A 22,659-nucleotide genomic window follows, 5' to 3' on the forward strand; every position below is an offset into this window, starting at 1 on the left:
ATCTATCTATCTATCTATCTATCTATCTATCTATCTATCTATCTATCTATCTATCTGTCTGTCTGTCTGTCTGTCTGTCTGTCTGTCTGTCTGTCTGACTAATCATATGCTGACTTACTCATATGCTGACTAATATGTTGAGGATGTTCCCTCTCTAGTCTATACAGTGTATATGGCAGTCCTGTGATGCAGACACGTAAAAGACTGCTTGTGAGAGAGTGTGTGTGTGTGTGTACACGGTCACGGGGAATCCGTGGGAGCGCAAACTCCGCCCACGCTATGAACATCTCCAGCGGCGGGTGCGTGGGGGGGTTTGCCTCGCGCTCGGAGCTCGGGCTGCAATGAACACACCACTACAAAACTGCTCTTGACCATGTAACAGCACTGCAGTTCACGGGATATTCATGTACGAAGGCTGCGGCAGGTAGGACAACAGTTTATATCCTGGTGTGTTTCATGTTTGCGGGTTGAGGGAATAAACGCAGCTTAAAGGTGAGATGGACGCAGGAACTTCAATGCTCCCATTCTGTCTCATGTTTAACAGGCTATATCTTCTTCATATATCGGTTACATCACCTTAAAACATTCTAAACCCCGCAAAAGTCATAACCAGAAGATATCCCATGACAAACAAGCCAGTTTTAACGCTGTTGTGGCATTAGCTACATATAATGTCGTCTCACCAGGTGTTTGAACAGGTGCAATGCACCACAGCGTTTTTGTAATTGTTTTTCGAGGCAGCCTGAAGTCGTTTTCAAATTTGTGTATGATGTTTTTTGTTAAAGTTCAAAAGTGCCACTACAATCTAATCGGTGGTGTTCATTGTACGCTGAACATCACATCACATATCTTTCACATATTAAATTAGGCTAGTTGTCCTACTTTTTACTACAGTGAAAATGAATTGGGGTGTTTATTTTTGAAAGTGAATTTCTGTAGATGCATGCCTTATAAGTCCTAGTGACAAAATCTTAATGTGTTCCATTGTGGCTCTAATGTGTCCATTTGACTATTTAAAAAAAATATGATTGTATTTATATTTACGTAAGATGTAATTTACTAAATGAAATTATCTAATTTACCTAATTTAGTTTTGAAGTAGGCCTAGTTGTTTGAAGCCCATATACAAAACCAATGCTAGATCAAGCAATTAAGCAATTTATGCATTAGAGAAATCAACTTGCCAACCTTTCCTCTATATTTCCTATAGCCTATATGAGAGAGAGAGAGGTAGGATATAATCTTGTACAGTGACGATTTCTGTGAGGTGATCTATAAGATGCTCTTCCACATGATTACAGCTTTAAGCACGTGCCAGTGAACTGTGTTTATCCTTTAGTATGATACCAAGCGGAAAGCTGTCCAGGGCTATTATGACGTCACGAATGTCAAACTGGCCCACTAGTCAAACTGATTTGCTGTTCCTCAGCTGCCTTTTATCTTGATTATGCCTCACTCGGGTATAAATAGCTAAAGCTTCTGAAAACAGAAGTGATTTACTGTATATTGTTGCTCACAAAAGGCGACATACCACACCTTAAACCATTAAATTCCGGCATGTGACAAGAGGCTAACACGCTTAGAGGCATTCATCCATCACTGGTTTTGTCACCTCCGTAAATAATTAGGGCTCAAATCTGCGTGTATAACTTTCACTCTTCCACTCGTGTGAGTGGGCACTTAGTTCAGTACACCAGCAGGAAGTCTGTTCTGGTTCTCAGTGTGATTACCACTGTAACAGCATTAATAAAAGACAGATAATACTTAACGGGCAACAACACAGTAGGCTACTATAGGGCCTTGGAAACATTGTATTGCGAGAGAGAGAGAGGATCATTTTGTTAAATAAATGCACTATATTACATATTCATTATATTTTCACTCTTATATAATTTTAAAATTATTATAACGTTTTTATTGTAAAAACGTCCTTATATTAATTGTATACATAAGTTGTTCATTTTATGTAGCTGACAGGGTTCCCTGACCTGAATAGATTACAGCATTAGTTGAGTGTTTTTTTGTTTGTTTTTTTCATGTACTGTTGCCGATATTTATCTAAATGAATTGATTTTGAATCGAGATTCTATTCGAATTGCAAGTTTATGAATCAAATCATGAAATTTGTGTCAAAACCCAGCCCTACTAAAAACACAGTACCAGGCATTCATTGTGTAACATGTTGTTGGTAAAATTGTTCAGTTACCAAATGTTTTGACAATCACAATACACATCTTGTGATAAAAGTTTTTTTTTTTTTTTTTTTTTAAACACCCCCATCTCCCCGAAAAATCCATAATTCTCTCTCTAAAGATGCCAGCCCTGGTTAAGTGCCTATGGAAGAGACATGTCTTCAGTTGTGATGTCTCAACAGATCAGGTGGAGGTTGGCAGCTCATTCCACCAGAGAAGAGTAGAGAGTGTTAACATAGTCTAGAAGAAACAATGAAGATATTAAAGAATTTGCATTTCAGTTTTTCTTTGGAAGTCCTTTCACAGGTGGCTCTTGCATCAAATTTCAACCATCACAACAAAACAAAAAACTAACTTAACAAAGTTGGCTGGTTTGTGTATTTGAGGCACAATTTCACCCCTACAAAATCACTGTAAGATTATAATATATGTAAAAGAGTGACATACATACAGGTCACACAGAAAATGTATTATCTTCACTAAAAGATAGAAATATTAACATAATTAGCTATAAAGACAGGGACGTTAGTGACAGCAGGTTCATAAAAACGAAGTAAAATTCATAAAAAAGACTGAAAGCAAACTCATTAAATTTTTAAGGCCTTTTTCTAATTTTAATGTGCACTGGTCTTGAAAAAAAAGAGAATGTGGGTTGACTTCCCAGATAGAAGGACCAAAATCTGTCATGTTCAGACTGTTTACCTCAATATAATGTGCTCTCATATGATTGACTGAGTTGTACTGCACATATCATTCTACTGAAGGACCTTAACACTAACAATTGACTATCCATAACTGACATTTTGTATTGATTTGTGTGTATGTGTGTTTAAAGAAGAGGCATGCATTAAAGATTCAACGGGGCACAGCTGGAGAGAAGGACATCATTATATATCATTGCATGTCATTAGTCCAGGGTATACTTCATACGCAATCTGAAAACAACATTTCCTTTACATCCACTACTTGCATGCTGTTAAAAGTTTGTGAACCATATATTTGCCATGTATGGTGATTTTGAGATGTATCATGTTCGTCTGGTGATAAACAGAAGTTTTTCCCCTTTGTGTTCTTTACACAAAGCTCTTTGAGTAAAAAATGTGTAAAATAATGTAATTTCTGCCATTAAATTACAATAAACATGTGCATTGGCATTATGCTTACCATTAGCCACCCTGCTCTCTAGATTTTGATATTGCCATTGGCTACTGAAAATCGGTTGTCCACTACCATACTTACCCAAGTCTCAAATTTGTCTTGCTAATCTGCATTTCATAGCTCTGCGTCTCTTTTTTATTATGCTAATGCAGCCTCTCTGTAAGGCATAAAACATGCATGAAATGAATCTCCATTAAGCCAGGTGTTGTTGGTGAATGTGTCTCCATCATTAGAGGAGTAATTACTGTGAGCTGAGAGATGGACTGGCAGCTTGTTGACTTGTTCTTTTGAGATTTATGCACTAAACTATTTCCCATGGTTCTTGCAATATGTTGTCATCTTTCATGCTGCTTTCAGTTCATGTCAGGATGATCATATTTACACATGAACAGCACCACGGTGTCTTAATTACCAGTGGAAAATCAGGATTGTGAGGCATGTCACAATTAAAACATTGCTCAATATTGACTTCACTGTTTATTTTGCATGCATTCTGCGTACTGTTGATGCATAATACAAAAAAGGCTTGTGCAACTGCATTTCAGCATGAGAAAGCTAAAATACACTGATAAATAACCAATTACACACCTAATGCGCATCCATTGCGCTTCATTATGTTGCACTAGGGCTGAAAAGCTTCCTGTCTTTTGTCAGTAACTAAAGAGATAAAGAAATATGAAATCTTATGCTTTTGTCCCCACCGTAATCTTTTGAACTCATCACATCATAATAATGACTTCCGAGCAGTAAATACGAATTTCCCAGGAGAATTAGAAGGCAGCATTATTCCTGTCTGGTGTCTTCATGTGCACTAGAGCCTGAGGTTCATTAAAAGTGACATTATTGTTGTGTCTTAACTCTTTTCCCCTGCCAGCGTTTTCGAAAAATGTTGCCAGCCAGCGCCAACATTTTTGATCATTTTCACAAAAGTTTCATGGCCCCCATGAATTATTGTTGTATGAATAGGCTATCTGAACATGCAATATATCAAAAGAAGGATCAGACCCTCTGCATTAAAAAAAAAAAAAAAACTGTTTTATTCTAGCTTCATACATTTTTTTTTTAATCAATTTTAATGTGGGTAAGTTTCATGATTTATATGCTGTTTAATGTTAACGATTGCGTTTTTACATATGAATCTGCTTACATATCGCTGGTTTCTGCTTCTTCACCTGTGTATTGTATGGAAGCTTGTTTCCTTGCAACTTTTTTTCCTCACAACTTTTTTTCCTCACAATTGCGTGATATAAAGTCGCAATTGCGTGTTATAGTCAGAATTGTGAGATATAAACTCGTAATTGCGAGAAATAAACTCGCAATTCTGATTTTATAACACGCAATTGGAAGATATAAACTCAAAATTGCATTATATAAAGTCGCAATTGCGTTTTATAAAGTAAGAATTGTGAGATATAAACTTAGCCTGGAAATCCAGACCTAAATCTAAAAGATTAATGGTCTGGCGTCGACTAATGAAAATCGGCCAGCTCGAGAGGCGGCACCAAGCATGCATTTGAAAATCTCACTGCACGCAATTGGATAACACTACGACCAATCACAACAATAAACCCCATACGCTACCAGCAGAGCTAACTGGTAGATTATACTCTTACCGTATCCGTTCGGCAAAACAGCAAAAACGTCCTTCTTGCAAAGGAACAATTCGAGCGGCGTCTTTTGTTCCTGTTTTAGATAAAAAGCCAAGTCTAACTCATACATTATAGCAGCCAAAGCCGTTTCAAACAACTGGTATGCTTCCATAGCCATCTTGCTTGTTTACTAATGACTTAGACGTCACAGCGCTGTCGTCATCTGTTTATCTCGCCTCTGGCCCGCCTATATCAGATAACCCGATGTGATTGGTGCAGCTCAGATCGAGGGGCATATTTAATGAGCATCATTACTCGACACCAGAGTAGCTCGCTGAGCAAATTCAACTTGTGCTCTCGCGAGAACTCTGGATTACCAGGGTAATATAAACTCGCAATTCTGAGGAAAAAAGTCAGCCTTTTTTCCCTTAGAATTGGACCTTATAATTCGCAATAGCAAGTTTATATCTCGCAATTCTGAGAAAAGATGTCAGAATTGTAAGATATAAACTTGCAATTGCGTTTTATAAAGTCAGAATTGCAAGATATAAATGTGTTATAAAGTCAGAATTGCAAGATATAAAGTCGCAATTGCAAGAAAAAAAGAAAGTTACAATTGCGAGTTTATATCTCGTAATTCTGACTTTATATCTCGCAATTGTGAGATAAAAAGTCGTAATTATCTTTTTTTAAAAAGTATTCTGTGGCGGAAACGACCTTTCATAGTATTGATCAGAAGATTCAATACTAGGCTATTTCAGAAGATGTGTCATCATAGCGCCGCCTACCGTATAACAGTGAAAACACGGAAAGTCCAGTCACACAGGTTTGAATTTTTTTTTTAAAGAAATTAATTATTGTATTCAGGAATTAAATTGATCAAAAGTGACAATAGACAAAAATGTTTTTACATAAAAAGAAATGTTTCTTGTGCACCAAATCAGCATATAAGAATTATTTTTTAGGGATCATGTTACACTGAAGGCTGGAATAATGGCTTCTGAAAATTCAGCTTTGTCGCCACAGAATTAAAATTTAAACAAAAATAAAAACATTCATTTAAAAATTATTTTAAATTGTAATAAATACAGCCTTGGAGAGCATGAGACTTCTTTGTAAAACATTAAAAATATTACTGACCCTAAACGTTTGAACGCTTGTGTTTATTGCTTAACAACGTAAGAGAACTGTGTGTTGCTGTGTTTATACAGGGCTTTGTGTACACTAATGTGTGTACTTAGGGTGGGATCTAGGGTGATACCACACCTTTTGTAACCCTGCAGTTTTTATTGAAGCATCTCAGCAGTACACCTTGCTCAGGAGTGTATAATGAGCACTCCAACATTCAGACTCGAACGCATACAACAACTGCCTGTCGATGACGGCAGTAAGACACAGAAGAGCTTTTTTTATTAGCAGTGCTGCTGGCACATGCTGTCCTCTACCTCAGCAGAGATACTGAAGTTACACTTTTAATCTGCATGTATTTGTGTGTCCCTGTAAACAGTTCTTGCATGAGAAATTTTAATTAATTTTGCTCCATGTCTTCCTGTTGAGTCAGACACTTAATCGAACAACACACAAATGCACAAACATACACAGATGGAATTGTCTAAAGCAATTTTTGGCTGCGACATTACAAATAATTTGTCACCTGTTTGTGATGCATAGATGTACGGATGTGGTTGTGTCACCAATGGCAGACGCTTTTCTAAGTGTAAATGATGGTGTGAAAAACAGCTTTTGAAGGTTCTGATTATGTAGGCTGGCCTGTTAGACATGGTGTATCAGATTCTGTCAGACAGACGACATAGAAAAAAGCAAGTCGTACACACACACACACACACACACACACACACACACACACAGAGACAGATAGACAGACACACACTGGTGTACTGGTGTCCTACCCATTTGCCATTCACTATTAATTTCAAACAAACCTACAACAACATACACACATGCAGTAAATGCTACATATTAACCTAGTTCATGCAAACAGAGGAGTTGGATATGACTCATAAATCAGTTCTCCAAACAGGAAATTAATAAGTCCTCCACAGATCCAGGCCAGTAAAATGCTTCAGTCTTGATGGGGCTTCCAGTAAAGACAACTGAACATGATTAAAAAGCCACTTTCTAAGAATACTTTTTTTTTTTCTTTAAATAAATAAAAGCAAAATTTCCATGTCCTTTGGAGATATTTGGAGAGAGAACCAAAAGATATGTTTGAAAAAACAACTATCTTTAAAAAAACAACAACAACATGAATATGATATTATTATAATAATCATTACAATATTATAATATACATTATTAATAGTAGCATTAAATTTAGTTCAGCTAAAAGTTCAAATAAGTGAATAATTATAAAATGTATATACATTCTATAATGGTTTGTGAATATCACAACTTTAATGATTAACTTTTACCAAAAATGTAAGGCACAATTTAGACAACAGACACACCTTTTATGGCATGATGTTCCCTCTATTGTATTTTAGTGGATTCCAAATAAAAAGAAAATTGACTGACAAGGATGTAGGATTTCATTATTGAATTAACTTTTCGTTCTCATCCATTTCAAGCCCTATTATCGTGTGGAAAGTGCCAGCTATTAATGCAGAGGTTGTAGGTTCAGTCCCAAGTATGCATGATGTACAGTGATTACAGCCCTGTTCTATTACTCTTGTGCTCTCCAGCAAGCCACTTCACCTCAGATTGCCGCTGGCAGACTGCCACTGCAATTAGTGTATTGTCGCTTTAGATAAAAACCTAAATGGTGACTAGTAGCTGTAGCTGTAGCTGTATCGGATTGGCTGGGCTCTCATACTGACATCTGGACTGTCAGTCTATTAACAAAGCAGAGAGATAAAAAGTGCTTGATTTTGTCTCTAAATTATTGTTATATATAAGGATATACATGTATAATCTATATATATACAGTGAGGAAAATAAGTATTTGAACACCCTGCTATTTTGCAAGTTCTCCCACTTAGAAATCATGGAGGGGTCTGAAATTGTCATCGTAGGTGCATGTCCACTGTGAGAGACATAATCTAAAAAAAAAAATCCAGAAATCACAATGTATGATTTTTTAACTATTTATTTGTATGATACAGCTGCAAATAAGTATTTGAACACCTGAGAAAATCAATGTTAATATTTGGTACAGTAGCCTTTGTTTGCAATTACAGAGGTCAAACGTTTCCTGTAGTTTTTCACCAGGTTTGCACACACTACAGGAGGGATTTTGGCCCACTCCTCCACACAGATCTTCTCTAGATCAGTCAGGTTTCTGGGCTGTCGCTGAGAAACACGGAGTTTGAGCTCCCTCCAAAGATTCTCATGTCATGTCAGACATTTTTAATAATTTTCCCTCTTGAGGATATTTGTGAGCCAAAGTGGATGGTTTTTTGTTTTTGTTTAGTTTTTTTGCATTGAAAAGTGTAATAATAGGTTTTTCATTATGATTTTCTACCCTCTCTTTCTTTGACCCTTGCAGGCAGACTGATGGAAACACAGAATCATTTTTTTTTTTTTCAACTTACTTTCAGTAGAAGTTTTTTTTTTTTTTCTGAATGTAACTGTTTTATATTATATATTTTATATATATATATATATTTATATTATATTAAACTCTATTTTTTTAAAAGATCATGAACAATTAACTAGGTCAGAAGACATGAATCATGATTTACCATGTATATTGTAAGTATTACACATAAAATACCCGGATTGATCACTGATTTTTTTTATATGGATGTTATTCTTGCAGGCATTCATCAGGTGAAAGGGTTAATGCACTGACCAATAGGATCACAAGACCTGCTACAATTGCTGAGAGATTAATGTTATCGTCTGAAGGAGCGGGCAGATGACCTTTGTGTCGACATGTAGATGTGCCAAAGCAATCCTTCATTAAATCATAAGGATTCAAGCTGCATTCATGAAGCTTAATTTTTATTGGTTTGTGGCCAGTTTTATTGGCTGAGTTTTCCTTGAGCTCTGTGAGCAGTTCTTTAAATGGTCATGGCGAAGACAACCGGGTCCCTTAATCTGTCCTTCCTTCTGGAGCACGAAAAGCAGACGATCCTCAGTGTTCTCCAGAAAGACGAGAAGGTCAGGAAACGAGAGGAGAAACGCATCAGGTAGAGTCTTCCACCTGCACATCATCACAAACAGACATTTTCTTTCTTTCTTCTGCAAAAGTAGTTAGCTAGTCTATAAACTTCTAAAAAAGTAGCTAGTATACAACTATCCAATTAGATCCTTTTTAATTATATTGCAGCACGACAAAAGCAAATAGAACTCATTATAATCAGTGGTGCTGTCTACAGTGACAGTTTCACGACAGTAACTGATGCCCCATTCTATTTCAAACGCATAAACTAAATGTTCTGCTTAAAAAATATTTAAAATGTAGCGACTCAAATCTGCATATTTTCTGTGGAAAATTCAGCTTCTTTTTGGAATAGATGAACCGTGTTATAAGAAACAGACCTACTGTAGTTAATGGCTACGTTCAGTTACTCCCCAACAGTGATGCCAGTTGTGCCTCTACAGGAAGCTGAAAAATGAACTTCTGGAACTGAGGCGAGCCGGGCGGCGCAGTTCAGCTGATCAGCGTGAGTGTGCCGTATGTCTGCGTGCGCTGGGTCTCATCCTGCAGAGGGGTAATGTGTGTACCAACTGTCATCGGCGCATCTGCAACTTCTGCACTGCTACGCCTCCAGGCAGCAACTGCAAATGCACTGTGTGTGCAAAGTCTGCGTGAGTCACACAGAATATCCATACACACTCTGAAAAGATGAAAGACACCATGAAATGCATTTTTTGGCTTTTAATCCATGTTCTGCACCAACTTATTTCAATAGGAAATGTGTCAACGCAGTATGGAAAATTGCAGTTCATAGGCTCTTTAATAGGTGAACCAATTAAGCTATGCTTGTCACTTCTATAATTGTGGCTTATACAGTGTTGTCTGTGTGTGACTTGCTGTCATAGGGAACTGAAGGTGGTTACAGGAGAATGGTTTCTGGAAGAGAGATCCAAGAGGTTTCAACAAGTCGGTGTACCCATCACTGATGTAGTCAAACAGTCAATCCTCAGCAGTCCTCCAGGTGAGATCAACTCAGAGTTTGTGTCAACACAAACATCCATCAAACAATGCCTGGAAATATTGCCATACATTTTACACAATGCCCTGACATAATGGAAGGTTTTCCTCTCCAGGCTCTTTTTAATGATTTGAATACTAGAATAGTTACATGTTTCAGTGTATACAAAATAAATATATTATCATTGTTTGTTCATGTCCAGGTGAACAGCAGCATTGACAAAAAAGTACAGGTTTTGTGTTAATTAATAGTGATGCACCTCATATTTCAGCATCCAAAAACATCCACAACATTGGTTGCAGCCAGAATAGTTTTGAAGGGCCGAAACCATTGATGGAACAGTGACCGTGTCTGCATCTATTACATGCACACAATGTGGATAAGCAACAGCGGATGAACATGTCAGTGTGGACGCGTGACCAAAAAGGATGCTAAAGAAGCAATATGCAAATTTGTTCAGCTGACATATTGTTGCCAAAGAACTTTACTACTGGTTTCATTTATCATCTGAGAACACTATACCCTGAGCAGAATACCGTGTTCAAATACCCAAATTTAACTTTATTGGTCACTATTGAATAATACACAGATGGTCAAAGGACTGTGTATTTAGCTTAACGGCTTTGATTCGATTCTTATTATGAACATTTGTTTTTCTTTATGGAGATGGAGGCTCTTCTCCCAGACCATCAGAGAGGGAGAGATCATCTACACCACAGTACGAGAGATCGCCTACGTCCCAATTCCAGATAAGGACAGGGAAGAACAGGAAAGGGTGAGGGGCATAATTTACAGTCCATTGAGCTTGACTTTGCTATGCTTGGAATCACTTACTTTGATACAATTCCTGCAGTTAATAGTAATTATGCAGTGCAGCGTATGCCTTTTTCTTTATACGTGGAAAAACAGAAAGACCTACTACAGTTGCTTAAATGTAACACAGTAAACACTGTATGCAACAATGCAATGCTCGACCATTAGCAATGTGACAAATGAACCAGGAGTAATATCATCAATGGTTTAAACATTAATTAAGCATGCATTACAATGAGGTCATGTGACAACAATGTAGCATATCGCTGTTTGAAATGATTGCATATTGCATACTGTTTCACATATTATAAAAAAAAAAAAAAATAATAGGCAGTATATACTTTAGTGCAATAAGCTAGCGTCTCAAGCCTGTGTCTTCTCAATAAGACTGTCAGTGTTTCACTCTCATTAAGTGTCTGTTTTAGGAAGAAAGCGATAGCAGTGGAGCCATCAGGGTTACCAGCGGTACCCAATAACATGAGAGCACAAATGGTCAAAACACCAACCCAGACAGAGGCAAGAAACAGGGTAACACATGAAAACACAATTGCATTCCTATATACAGACTTGTGTGCATGACAAGAAAGCAGTGTTTACTGTCTGTGCGTGTCCGTGTTTGTTCAGCCGGATGGAGCAGAGAGCGTGTGTAGTATACAAAGCAGTGACAGCACTTCTGAAAAGATGGCGGATGGGCGGAGACAAAAAGATTCCAGCACACCCTCTATCGCCATATCCAGAGCCTCCCTCTCATCAGGTATCACCATGGCAACAACTTGACATATATACTATTGCTGCCAGTGACACCAGTAACAACATTTGCATGCAAAACTGTCCTTACATCAGTTCACTCTAATATAAAAAATTTACAGAGACCACACTGAAAATCTAATTTAAACATGGAAATGAACAGTTACAACATGTAAAATAGAAATATATGTAGAAGAAATGGAAATACTGTCATGATGTAAACAAACAATAATCAGTGTCTTTGAATTTGTAAACCAATACTTACCTCAAAAACAGAATGTCTACCTCTTTTTCTAATGTTTTTTTTTCTTCTTTGATATACTATGTAAAACATTTTCTTGAAAAATCAATTAAAAAAAAAGTAAAACAAATCCATGTAGAAATATTCAAGATTCTGCACTATTTCTAGGACACTAATTAAAATAAGCATTTTTAGACCAGTGGTAATTTTAGGCAAGTGGTAAAATATAATAAAATATATTGCTATTTTTTCCTTTAATTGCTTTAGCTTATTATGTTTGTTTAGTCTTATTTTAATCATTTTAAGTAATCTTAGAGGGCTCAACCCTAGTTGAGAACAACAGTTTGAGGCCATGTTAACATTGTTGTACAGACTGTCAGATGTTCTTGCTTCCATTAAAGCACAAGATGCTTTTTGGATCTTTCTCAAATCATGCTGGAGAACATGATCATCGGGGTTTACACAAACATGCCAAATACTAAAACATTCGGAAATTTGTGTTAGTGTTTCAGTTCAACCTTTTGCTTAAATTATGGGAATGATGTAATTTGTAATGAAAAAAGTAAATATCATATTCCGAAAAATGCTAAAAAAATGCGTTTTCACTTGTGGTCTTAGGCTCGCTCTATGTCCTTAGAAGTATTAGATAATATAAAATAGTCAGAACATCTCATTTTCTGTTCTTCACAGATCGCAGTCGCTCTGAGGTGGACCTGAGTAATCCTGGTGAGGGGTTCAGTGAAGATCCTCTGATAAGTCGATGCCGCTCAGTTCCAGGACTGAACGATGGGGTAGATTTCAGCCACAGTCTCTTAAACCACTTCTCACTACCAATTTTTTGCTGTGTGCAGGATATGAGATAGATTTCCGGATAGGGAGTTAAAATGATAAGAGACAGTCTTCTGTAATGTGATTTTTATGATATCATATCACTGAGTGAAGTGATTGCATAAAGAAAAGCAGTGCTGTTTCAATGTGATATTCGCTGAAGGCAGTGTTTGTGCTCTAGGACTCGGATGAGGACATTGATGCGGTGTTATCAGCACACTATAAAACCAACCGGAGCGTCTGCAGTGCGCAATCAATGGTATAATGATTTACACAGACACACGCACAACAACATAATCACAGGTGCTTTGCTGCAGTGTGTGTTTGCTGGCTTTGTGCAAATGTCTGACTGAAACAAAATATATTTGTTCCTTTTTCTGTGTTTTGCATGTGTGTACTGTATGTTTAGACTTATATTTGTGTGCCTTATAGAAGGGGAACCAGAAACCCATTGCTTTTACTCTCTTTTTTCAGATATTAAGTATACCCTATAAAACTCATTCCAGCTATTCTTTTGAATATAAATATATATCCTTGTAAATATTAGCATTTCCTCCTCCTGGCAAAATATCCAGTTACATGAGATCACTTAATTTGTTGACTCACCTGGTAGACCCATGCATGCATTTTTTATCTCACAATCTCATATACACACAATTTAGCATTGATAAAACTCGCAATAACTACTGAAAGTGCATCATTGTCATAGTTCCCGGTTCTTGGCCACACATACAGACGCAGGTGGTGCATTAAGACACAACAAAGAGAAATAATTCAGGCAAACATGAAGACAAGTGGCCTCTTTCAAAACAGCTGACATAACTCATAGCTCACACGCAGTCTCTAATAGCTAGATGAGTCAGATGTGTTTCCTCTTCATTTAGCACTCTTCACATGAAAAGAGAAAAAAACTAGCGAAGACAGGCTTTTACTGACAACAAAACGGTCATGTTTTCACCGAATTAAAGTTGCCATCGTTTACTCAACTTTATATCATTCAAAATCTAAATGATGTTCTTCTGTGGAACACAAAAGATGTTTTGAAGAATGCATGAACATGCTACTCTTTGACATACAGTGAAAGTGAATGACAAAAAGCACCATTAAAGTGGTCAATTCAATTTGTGTGATAAAGTCAGAGTATAAAATATTCCAAAGTAGACCCAAATGATACAATATTTATTACTTGTTGAAAATCTTTCTGACATAGCTCTTAAATCGCATTAGTCTTCATGTAAATTCATATGCTCTGTGCTACATTTTACATAAAATGTATGGCTTCAAAAAACCTATACTATTTTTATTGGGTTTTTCTGTCATTTTTGGAGCCCAAAAGCCCCAGTTCCCATTCAATGTCATTATATGGAAAAGAGTAGCGATGCACTGAATTAATTTTATAACAAAACTAAACCGAAATTAAATTTTTCGTTCAGCCCGAAACCAAAACTAAATTGTATGTATGGGTAATTTCATTTTGTTCATTGAATTTGGTATGCTGTTCGGGGATTTATGTTCTCAGGTGATAAATTAGACGTAGTCGTAGTAAAGTTCTCAATACTTTAGTCACCCAATTCGGCTACTGAGAAATACTAATTAAATGGTGTTTTTTGGTCAATGGTTTCGTCCCCTCAAAACTACTACCGCCAATACCAAAAATTCAGCTGAATATTTTTGGTTGCTGAAATGTGCATTACTAGAAAATAAAATCTCTTTTTATGGAAGAAAGAAGTACAAATGGGTTTGCAATGACATCAGGGTTAGTAAATAGGACACAATGTTCATTTTTAGGTGAACTGTCACTTTAAACAGCTAATAATCAATAATCAAATGTGAAAAAGTTCCTTCTTGGCTCTATAATGTCACATTATATAGGTTTTCTTATTCTTCTTCTCTGCTCTGTTTTTTTTTCCTGGCTTCCCTTCATACTGTCTGTCTTCTCTGCTCTCTGTCTTTCTCCTGTCTTATTCTAGTCTTCCACACCTGCCTCGGAGAGAAAGTGGGGTTTCCTTAATGTACCTGACTCAGATGCTGACACTGTGAGTGTTCAGTGTGTGTGTTCGAGTACAGATGTCTGTCTGTCTGTTGCTGTGTTCGCTTCAGTTTCTCTCTCTTGCCTTTCTGTATTACACATACATACATATATACATACATTTAAACACAAGCTGGTGAAAGATGCACAGCCAAAAACTCTCCCTATATTCTCTCCAGACCAGCATTAACAGTATGATGAGCGTGTACAGTGAGACGGGGGACTATGGCAACGTGCGGGTTTCCGGGGAGATCCTGCTCAACATCTCTTACAGCTATAAAACAGGGGCACTCAACGTGCTCGTCCGCGAGTGCCGCTGCCTAGCAACCGGGGATGAGAGGAGACAGCGCACGGATGCGTAAGGCCACACACACACACACACACACACACACACACGCACACGCACACGCACACACACACAGAGAGAGAGAGAGACAGCTATACACTTCACTTTGAGCCCTGGCAGAGCATCCCTGCACTGCATGTATTTGGGGTGTCCATATATTAACATTAGATTTACAATTAGTATTTTATTTTTTTACTGTATTTAAAGGGATAGGTCCATGTGATAATGTTAAATGTAAATTCTATAATTATTTACATTAGTATTGTTGTTTATACACTTGTAAAATTTATTAAAATGTTCAATTAGCTATTATTTCTATATTTTGTTTTCATTTTAGTTTTAATAGTTGTATGTGCTTTTGTAATTTTTTACTAGTTTTATAAATATTTAGCTATCATTTATATTTGTTTTATTTCAGTTGAATTTTCTTTAAGTTTTTAAGTCTTTCATCATATTTATTTTATTTTAACTTTTATTTCAATTATCGGAAACTATTGTTAATAGTTGATTTTCAGTAATTTTTAGTCAATGGCATGGCTTTAGAAAATGTGTATGGATGTAAGGACATTGTCATTTTTAGAGCTCGAAAGACTTTTTTTTTTTTTTTCATTTCCAAAAAGATGGGTGACCTTTTCATTTAATACAGTTATTTTCAGTTTTGATTTAGCTGAAATTTTCCAGAAAATGTTCTGAAATATTTGCTGAAATATTAATAATTAAATACAGTATGTGCTGAAAGGTACAGAAATCTAACTCTGTCCAGTATCCACATATATTCTCATAAATTGTATATTAACAACAAATTATTATTTGTTGTCTAAGATATCAATTTAATACTGATGCTTCAGAGACTGATATTGTACAGAAGCAACAAATTTGGTATTGTGTGTGTGTGTGTTTACAGCTATATTAAAACATATCTCCTGCCAGACAAGTCCCGTCAAAGCAAGCGGAAAACCAGCATCAAAAGCAACACCACTAACCCAGTCTTCAACGAAAACCTGAGAGTAAGAGAGGGTTCAATCCTGCCTTACAGGGTTTTATATTGAGATTGATGAGATATCGTAAATGAGATATTGATTTAAAGGCTCTTATCTGTCTGTCCCTTTGAGTAGTATGTAGTCAGTCACTCTCAGCTGGAGACACGCACACTGCAGGTTTCTGTGTGGCATCATGATCGTTTTGGACACAACAACTTCCTGGGGGAGACGGAGCTGACCTTTGACTCCTGGGAGTTTGACACGCAGATAGAGGAATGGTACTCTCTACAGCCTAGGGTGAGCTGAACACACACACACAAACAGAAACAGCGAGATAAAAAGAAATGCGTTGACATGGAAAAGTGTGATACTGAAATGTGTGTGTGTCTGTGTCAGAATGAGTCTTATGTGGACTCAGTGATGCACTATAAAGGGGAACTTACAGTGGTTTTGAAGTACATTCCTGCAGAGAGAAATGTCTCCCTGCCTCTGGATCAAGTGCAAGGTATGACTTAGAAATAATTTCTATTTAATTTCTTTCACATTTTCATTGTTGATAAAACCTATGACCTACAGTAGTGAAAATATTTTTTTTTTAATTAACCTAAAGTTCGATTAAACCATAAAAAAATATTACATTATATTTTAAATATGAGGGAGGAACAAAACACTAAACTTGGTTAAGGTATTTTTCTGACAAAAAATTATTTGGCTAAAAAAAGACAAACTACAGCTAGAGGATTTATTTTACTGTGCAAAATAAAGTTTTTTGGGCTTCTCTGGTTTTTTCATGTGTTCATAATTTCTTTGTATGACAGCCTGGCCAAAAATTATGTCTGCAAAATTTGGCATGTTTCATTGCGTTTTCACAAATAAAGCAAATGACTCCAAGCACAACTACGTGATAGCTTACAAAATCTTTAACAAAATTTTAATAGTATTTGAATAAAAGATGAAGATGTAAATTTTCCTTGGCTGAACATCACTTATGAATTTAATATTAATGTGGCAATAATTTTTTTATGGATTGATCTTGAATTATGATGTTGCCTCGAAGCCATAAACAGCCTACAGTTAGGTTACAATTAACTATATTAATAAGTGGAAGAATTATTTATTGTGATTATTAGTAGTATTATATTGAATTATTTTTAATATCTAATATTATATATCATATCGCTTTGCTACCTGTAAAACACTTTGTGTCATATTTTAAATACTATAAAAAGTAAATGATAATGATATCATATCATATATAATAAAATGATAAAAGGACATATTTGTTTAAAGTTACATTTATGCATAATGTAAATTTACAAACATTTTGTGTTTTAAAAACTAGGTACTTTTCATGGTTGGTTAATTTTGTGATAGGTACGTTAATCTAACATATCTAATAGTTTACACAGAAGAAAAAAAAGTTTTAAATAAGAAATGTTCAATAGAGGAATATGCAATGGTGGTTAATACAAAGTGATACTTTGGATGGTATTCCCAAAAAAATTAAATTCTATCATCATTTGCTCATCCTCAAGTTGTTCCAAACCTGAATGAATTTTATATAGAATATTTTGAAGAATGTCGGTAATCAAACAGTGGATGGGACCCCATTGATTTCCATAGTTTTTAGTATATAGTATTTTTGCCATAATATGAAAGTCAATGAGATCCATCAACTGATACAGGTTTGGAGCAACTTGAGGGTGAATAAATAAAGATTTTTCCTTTAAATATTAAACTAAAACCGCCAGTAGGTGTCTGTAAGTCACTGTCTTAATGCTTGAGCCATCGGGTCATTCATTCATTCAGTTACAAAGCAAGTGACTGTATCTATGAATGAAACATTGACTCTCACGATTCGTTCAAAGCCTCAGATTCGTTTCAGTTCTGCTGTGGCTTTCATTGGAACTATTATTTCGTTGCAAAATAGAGCAATCAATACTGACAATACTGTGTTTAAAATGAACATCACTTAATATTACCATTTTGTTTTGAACTTGGAAAAGTTGCATTCTCATATAATATTGATAATGATAATATTCAACATTAAAAACAAGACCTCACACAGGGTATGGTTTTGTTTTGAAGAGAGTTTGTGTCTTAAAAGGATCTCTATGCACTCTCTGTGTCTATATTTGTTCTTCATGCTAGTAAGTGCTAAATTCCTACATTTACAAAGGTACAATGCCGAGAATGACAGTAATGTAGCTCGATTTGCTAAGGCAGCAGACTCAGCAGCACACAACCTCTCATGCACAGTGCTTGTGTGGGATGCAGTCAGGTAATTTGATTGGATGTCATGCATTTGACCTTTTACGGCATTTTGCCAGTTAGAAATACATGCTCGGTTTTAATGTAATTTTAAGGTGGGGTAGAATTAAATTAAATGGCAAAAACTCAGCATTTTGTTCGCATACACCCTCTGTGTCGCCCCAGTTTAGGAACTACTGGTCTAATGATTTAAACATTGTAACGGGACACTATATGTTTAACGTGCCATCAACAAAGCTTATATTTGAGCTCCCTGTATATAATAATGAAGTGTGTAATCAAGCTCTCTTCTGTTTCTCAGTGAAAAGGGGATTTCTGAAAGGAAAGAAGAAGACCATCACACTTCCTAAAGGAGGAATGGTGGAGCTGCTGGTTAAAGAGGCAAAAAACCTAACGGCTGTTAAAGGAGGGTCCTCTGACCCATTCGTCAAAGGGTGAGCTGAATTCCTCTGATTTCATTCATATATATCTCACAAACTCACACTCCTGGTTTTCTGCTTGTGTATCAGATACCTACTGCCTGATGACAAGAAAAGCACAAAGCACAAGACCGAGGTGGTGAAGCGTACTGTAAACCCACGCTGGAATCACACCTTCACATACTGCGGCCTGCAGCACAGCGATCTGGACAGCGTGTGTCTGGAGCTGACAGTGTGGGACAGGGAACCGCTTGCCAGCAACGTCTTCCTGGGTGGTGTGCGGCTCGGGGGAGGGACAGGTCAGTCTTACTTTAGCTTAGCCTTTTTAAGTTCAATCTGTATTTTTGTATCAAAAATACACAAGACCGGCATACATGCTAAATTCAGCGTTTTACGCAAACAATGGGTATATTATAGTATTTTGAATTCGTAATATTTTGAATTAGCCTTTATTTTTAGATTTTCAACTTTCATTCTAATAAAAGTTTGTCATTTTGTTGTGCTTTTCTCTTTTAAGTTTTAAAAAATATATATATTTCTATATAACTTTAATTTATTAATACTTCAACTTATACATAGTTTTTTTTTATTCTAATATCTATGTTTATTGTACTTTAGCTTTTTTCAATTTCTTTTTTTTTTAATATATAGTTTTAGTTGACACTTGAAAGTCAATCACAAAATACTTAAGTTCTGTCAGGAATAAGAGCCAAACTTTTCAAAGCACAACCTGAAACATAGTTTTCCATTCACTAATGGAAGTCTATTTCATTTAATTCCCCACATTAGTAGGACAGATTTGTTCAGATTTGATATTGTGCGTTACTGTGCAATGTTCTCTAACTTAAATTAAGATAATCATTCAGTCCCACATGTTCTTGAATATAATTTCCACTGTAATGTTCTTTCTGATCGTCTCTTAAATCCATCATCAATGATGCATGAAGCATTAGTTTCTGCAACACATTTTGTATTCATGCTAAACTAATTTACTGTTACAAATATGTTTTATTAATATCTTCACTCACTCTTTGATGATTGTGTTAAAGGGGCCTTTTACAGTGTTTATAATTACAAATATTACTCAAAGTTTCTTGCACTAAAATCAGTTTACATGACTAATTTCCACCCTCTCTAGCCTTTTGATATTTTTCTACTATACCTTTAAGACTTCTATAAATAAAGGACCCCTATTAGGATTGGCTAACCTCTTCACATGTAAAATGAAAGGACTATCACACCCCTATTAAATTGCTGACAAAGTAAATGTAGACAGTGATATTTTTATGTGCTGATAGTTCAAACATAACCATGACATGATCTTGACACTGAAGACTGGAGTAATGATGCTGAAAATTTAGCTTTAGCTTCACAGAAATACATTTATTTTTAAAATATATTGCAATATACAAAATAATTCACAATATTACTGTTTTCTACTGTATTTTTGGTGAAATAAATGCAGGCTTTGGTGAGCATGCGAGACTCATTTTCAAACACTAAAAAAAACTTACCATCTAGTGTAAATTCATTCATTTTGATTTTGACGAGATATTTTGTTTTATAAAATGTTTCAAAATAGCCTAATGACAAACCATTGTTGCAATTTTAATTTCACTGTGATATACTAAATGGGCTTTTTGGTGTGAATTGCTTACAAAATGGTTGAACCCTAACAGCCAAAAAAAATTATATTTTGCATAAGTATATTTTATTTCTTTAAACAACCTTTGAAATGATTCCACTGTGGGTGTCTGAGAGTTGAGCAGTACAGCTAATATCTCTGTTTAGATCTTACATACAGAGCAATCATATGACCTGCTTGTGTCCTGCAGGTCTGAGTTATGGGAAAGAAGTAGATTGGAACGATTCCTGCGGCGAGGAGCAGCGGCTATGGCAACGCATGATTGACAACCCTGAAGTCCCACAAGAGTGCACACTGATGCTGCGATCCAGCATGGCCAAGAGGAAGACATAGAGAGAAGAGGAGGGACAGTTTCCCTGGCAATACGCATCAAATCTGATCACCTCTAGACACTTTAAAGTGCTCTTTATGTTCTTTGGCAGTACTCACACTACCCAGATTCTCATTCCAACGTGCATATGCTCTCTAAATTCTCAAAACACATCTGTGGCATACACATATGGGCCTTTAAGGTCCTATTTACACCTGGTTTTAACGTGTCTCAATTGTGACCACATGGAATTGGATTTAAATCATTATCATATATCATCTATATATCATATGGATATCCATATATATATCATAGATATATATATCACTTATATTAGTGCGATACTTCATGTTGATAAAGCACATGGGAAGAGCAAAAAAAAGGTACACAGTCTCTCCCAAATATATTTAAATATTTAATATAAGCTTTTTTATTTACGCATTCACATTAGTTGAGTACCTGTATTAAGCAATCCTCGGAATAGTGTGCTTCAAATTTTGTTGATATCAGGCTTACTGAAGAAAGAATATTACGTGGTACTTAAATGTATATTTACATTGTTTTAATATATAAGGTTACACTTTATTTTAAGGTGTCCTTATTACAATCACACACATTGGTCATAACTGTGAATAGCACATGAGTACTATTTAAAAAGAGCATAGTGAGCATTATCAACAATCAAAGGTCACAGTTGTCCAGAAAGAACAAAGCACAAAGCACTTCCTCCACACACACACACACACACAAGATAATTTTTTTATCCAATTTGCACAAATACCACCTGCACATAACACTTGTACAAATGGCAGAATAACTGAGAACAATGTACTGTAGTTTCATAGCTATTTTTTCCACAGTTAGAATGTGAAAATAGGTGCGTGGCATAAAAAAAGATTATCTGGGAACAATGTGGTTCATTACCTTTAACTAGATTTACAGTTCCTCAAAGAAAATCCAGTGTTTTTGGTAAAATGATAGTTGTAACCCCAAATGTAAAGTAGGTCAAGTATATTACATTTCTATTAAGACATCTTTAAGCCTGTTTTCTAAAGACTAGTCACAATTCAGCATGCAAATATTACAATGACATGATTGTTGTCAGGTAGATCCCCCCCCACCACCACCACCACTACCACTACCACTACTACCACTGTTCTATCACACAGAAAGCCTCACCTCAAAGGAGAAAGTAGTTTAGTGTTGAAGAAAGCACACATTGCACAAATGCATGATGTTTACCATAACTGAAAATACAAAGAAAAACCTAAGAATAAAATTATCTATAAAAATGTAAGTGGTTTAAGGTTCTATTTGGATATAAAAAGAAAAAAGAGGGATTGAAATACACATTGTCAAAAAACTAAAAAAAAACACATACATATGCACACATTATATTGTATAAGCACAATGCGTACAGCCCCTATATTGAGTTTTGAGGTTAGTGTAATAGTTAATTCCCCACTTGATTCATTTGAGCCGTCATGTCACTGTGAGGTCTCCATGAATAATGTGTGCACCCCCTTTTACACCTAATACTCTTGTTAGAATCAGTCAAGTGAATAGACCTTATATCACACCGTATAATAAATTGAGAGATTTTGTGGCATGTGTAAGGCTTTATCAATGTCGATGTTTGACATCCAAGTGTTCCCATGTCTGATATTGTCTAAAGCTGTTTGATTCACAGCATGTTCAGTGTATGTGTGCTGTTTCCACCCTCTCATCAGGTAGACAGTGTTTAGGACTGTTCTGAACTGTACTTTATCATCTTCAGAAAGAGAATAAACTATTATTTAACCACTCTTGCTGCTTCATTTCTCCTTTTTCCACATCTTAATTATTACTCTCAACCATTCTCTCTCTCTCTCTCTCTAAGCTGTATAGATATATTATCTGAAAGAAGTTTTCTGCTCACCGATGGCTGTATTTATTTGATCAAACATTCAGTAAAATAATGTAATTTATTCC

General features: G+C 35.9%; 1 protein-coding gene across 2 annotated transcripts; it reads left to right on the top strand.

The window, feature by feature from the left end:
- The first annotated feature begins 321 nt into the window (after positions 1 to 321).
- sytl5 (synaptotagmin-like 5) lies at positions 322 to 21,994 on the top strand. Of its 2 annotated transcripts, XM_079880221.1 has the most exons (17): positions 322 to 424; positions 8,718 to 9,090; positions 9,506 to 9,712; positions 9,947 to 10,062; positions 10,726 to 10,834; positions 11,298 to 11,400; positions 11,497 to 11,626; positions 12,551 to 12,651; positions 12,870 to 12,947; positions 14,659 to 14,724; positions 14,897 to 15,075; positions 15,968 to 16,070; positions 16,179 to 16,340; positions 16,440 to 16,548; positions 18,616 to 18,748; positions 18,824 to 19,032; positions 20,569 to 21,994. In XM_079880221.1, the coding sequence occupies exons 2-17, from the start codon at positions 8,966 to 8,968 to the stop codon at positions 20,709 to 20,711; spliced, it is 2,073 nt and encodes a 690-aa protein (XP_079736347.1). In that variant the 5' UTR covers positions 322 to 424; positions 8,718 to 8,965; the 3' UTR covers positions 20,712 to 21,994. The 2 variants fall into 2 exon arrangements, with proteins under 2 accessions (XP_079736347.1, XP_079736348.1); XM_079880222.1 differs by lacking the exon at positions 14,659 to 14,724.
- The last annotated feature ends 665 nt before the right edge of the window (positions 21,995 to 22,659 follow it).

This window comes from Squalius cephalus (genome assembly GCF_949319135.1).
Source record: "Squalius cephalus genome assembly, chromosome: 9".
Classification (NCBI taxonomy): domain Eukaryota; kingdom Metazoa; phylum Chordata; class Actinopteri; order Cypriniformes; family Leuciscidae; genus Squalius; species Squalius cephalus.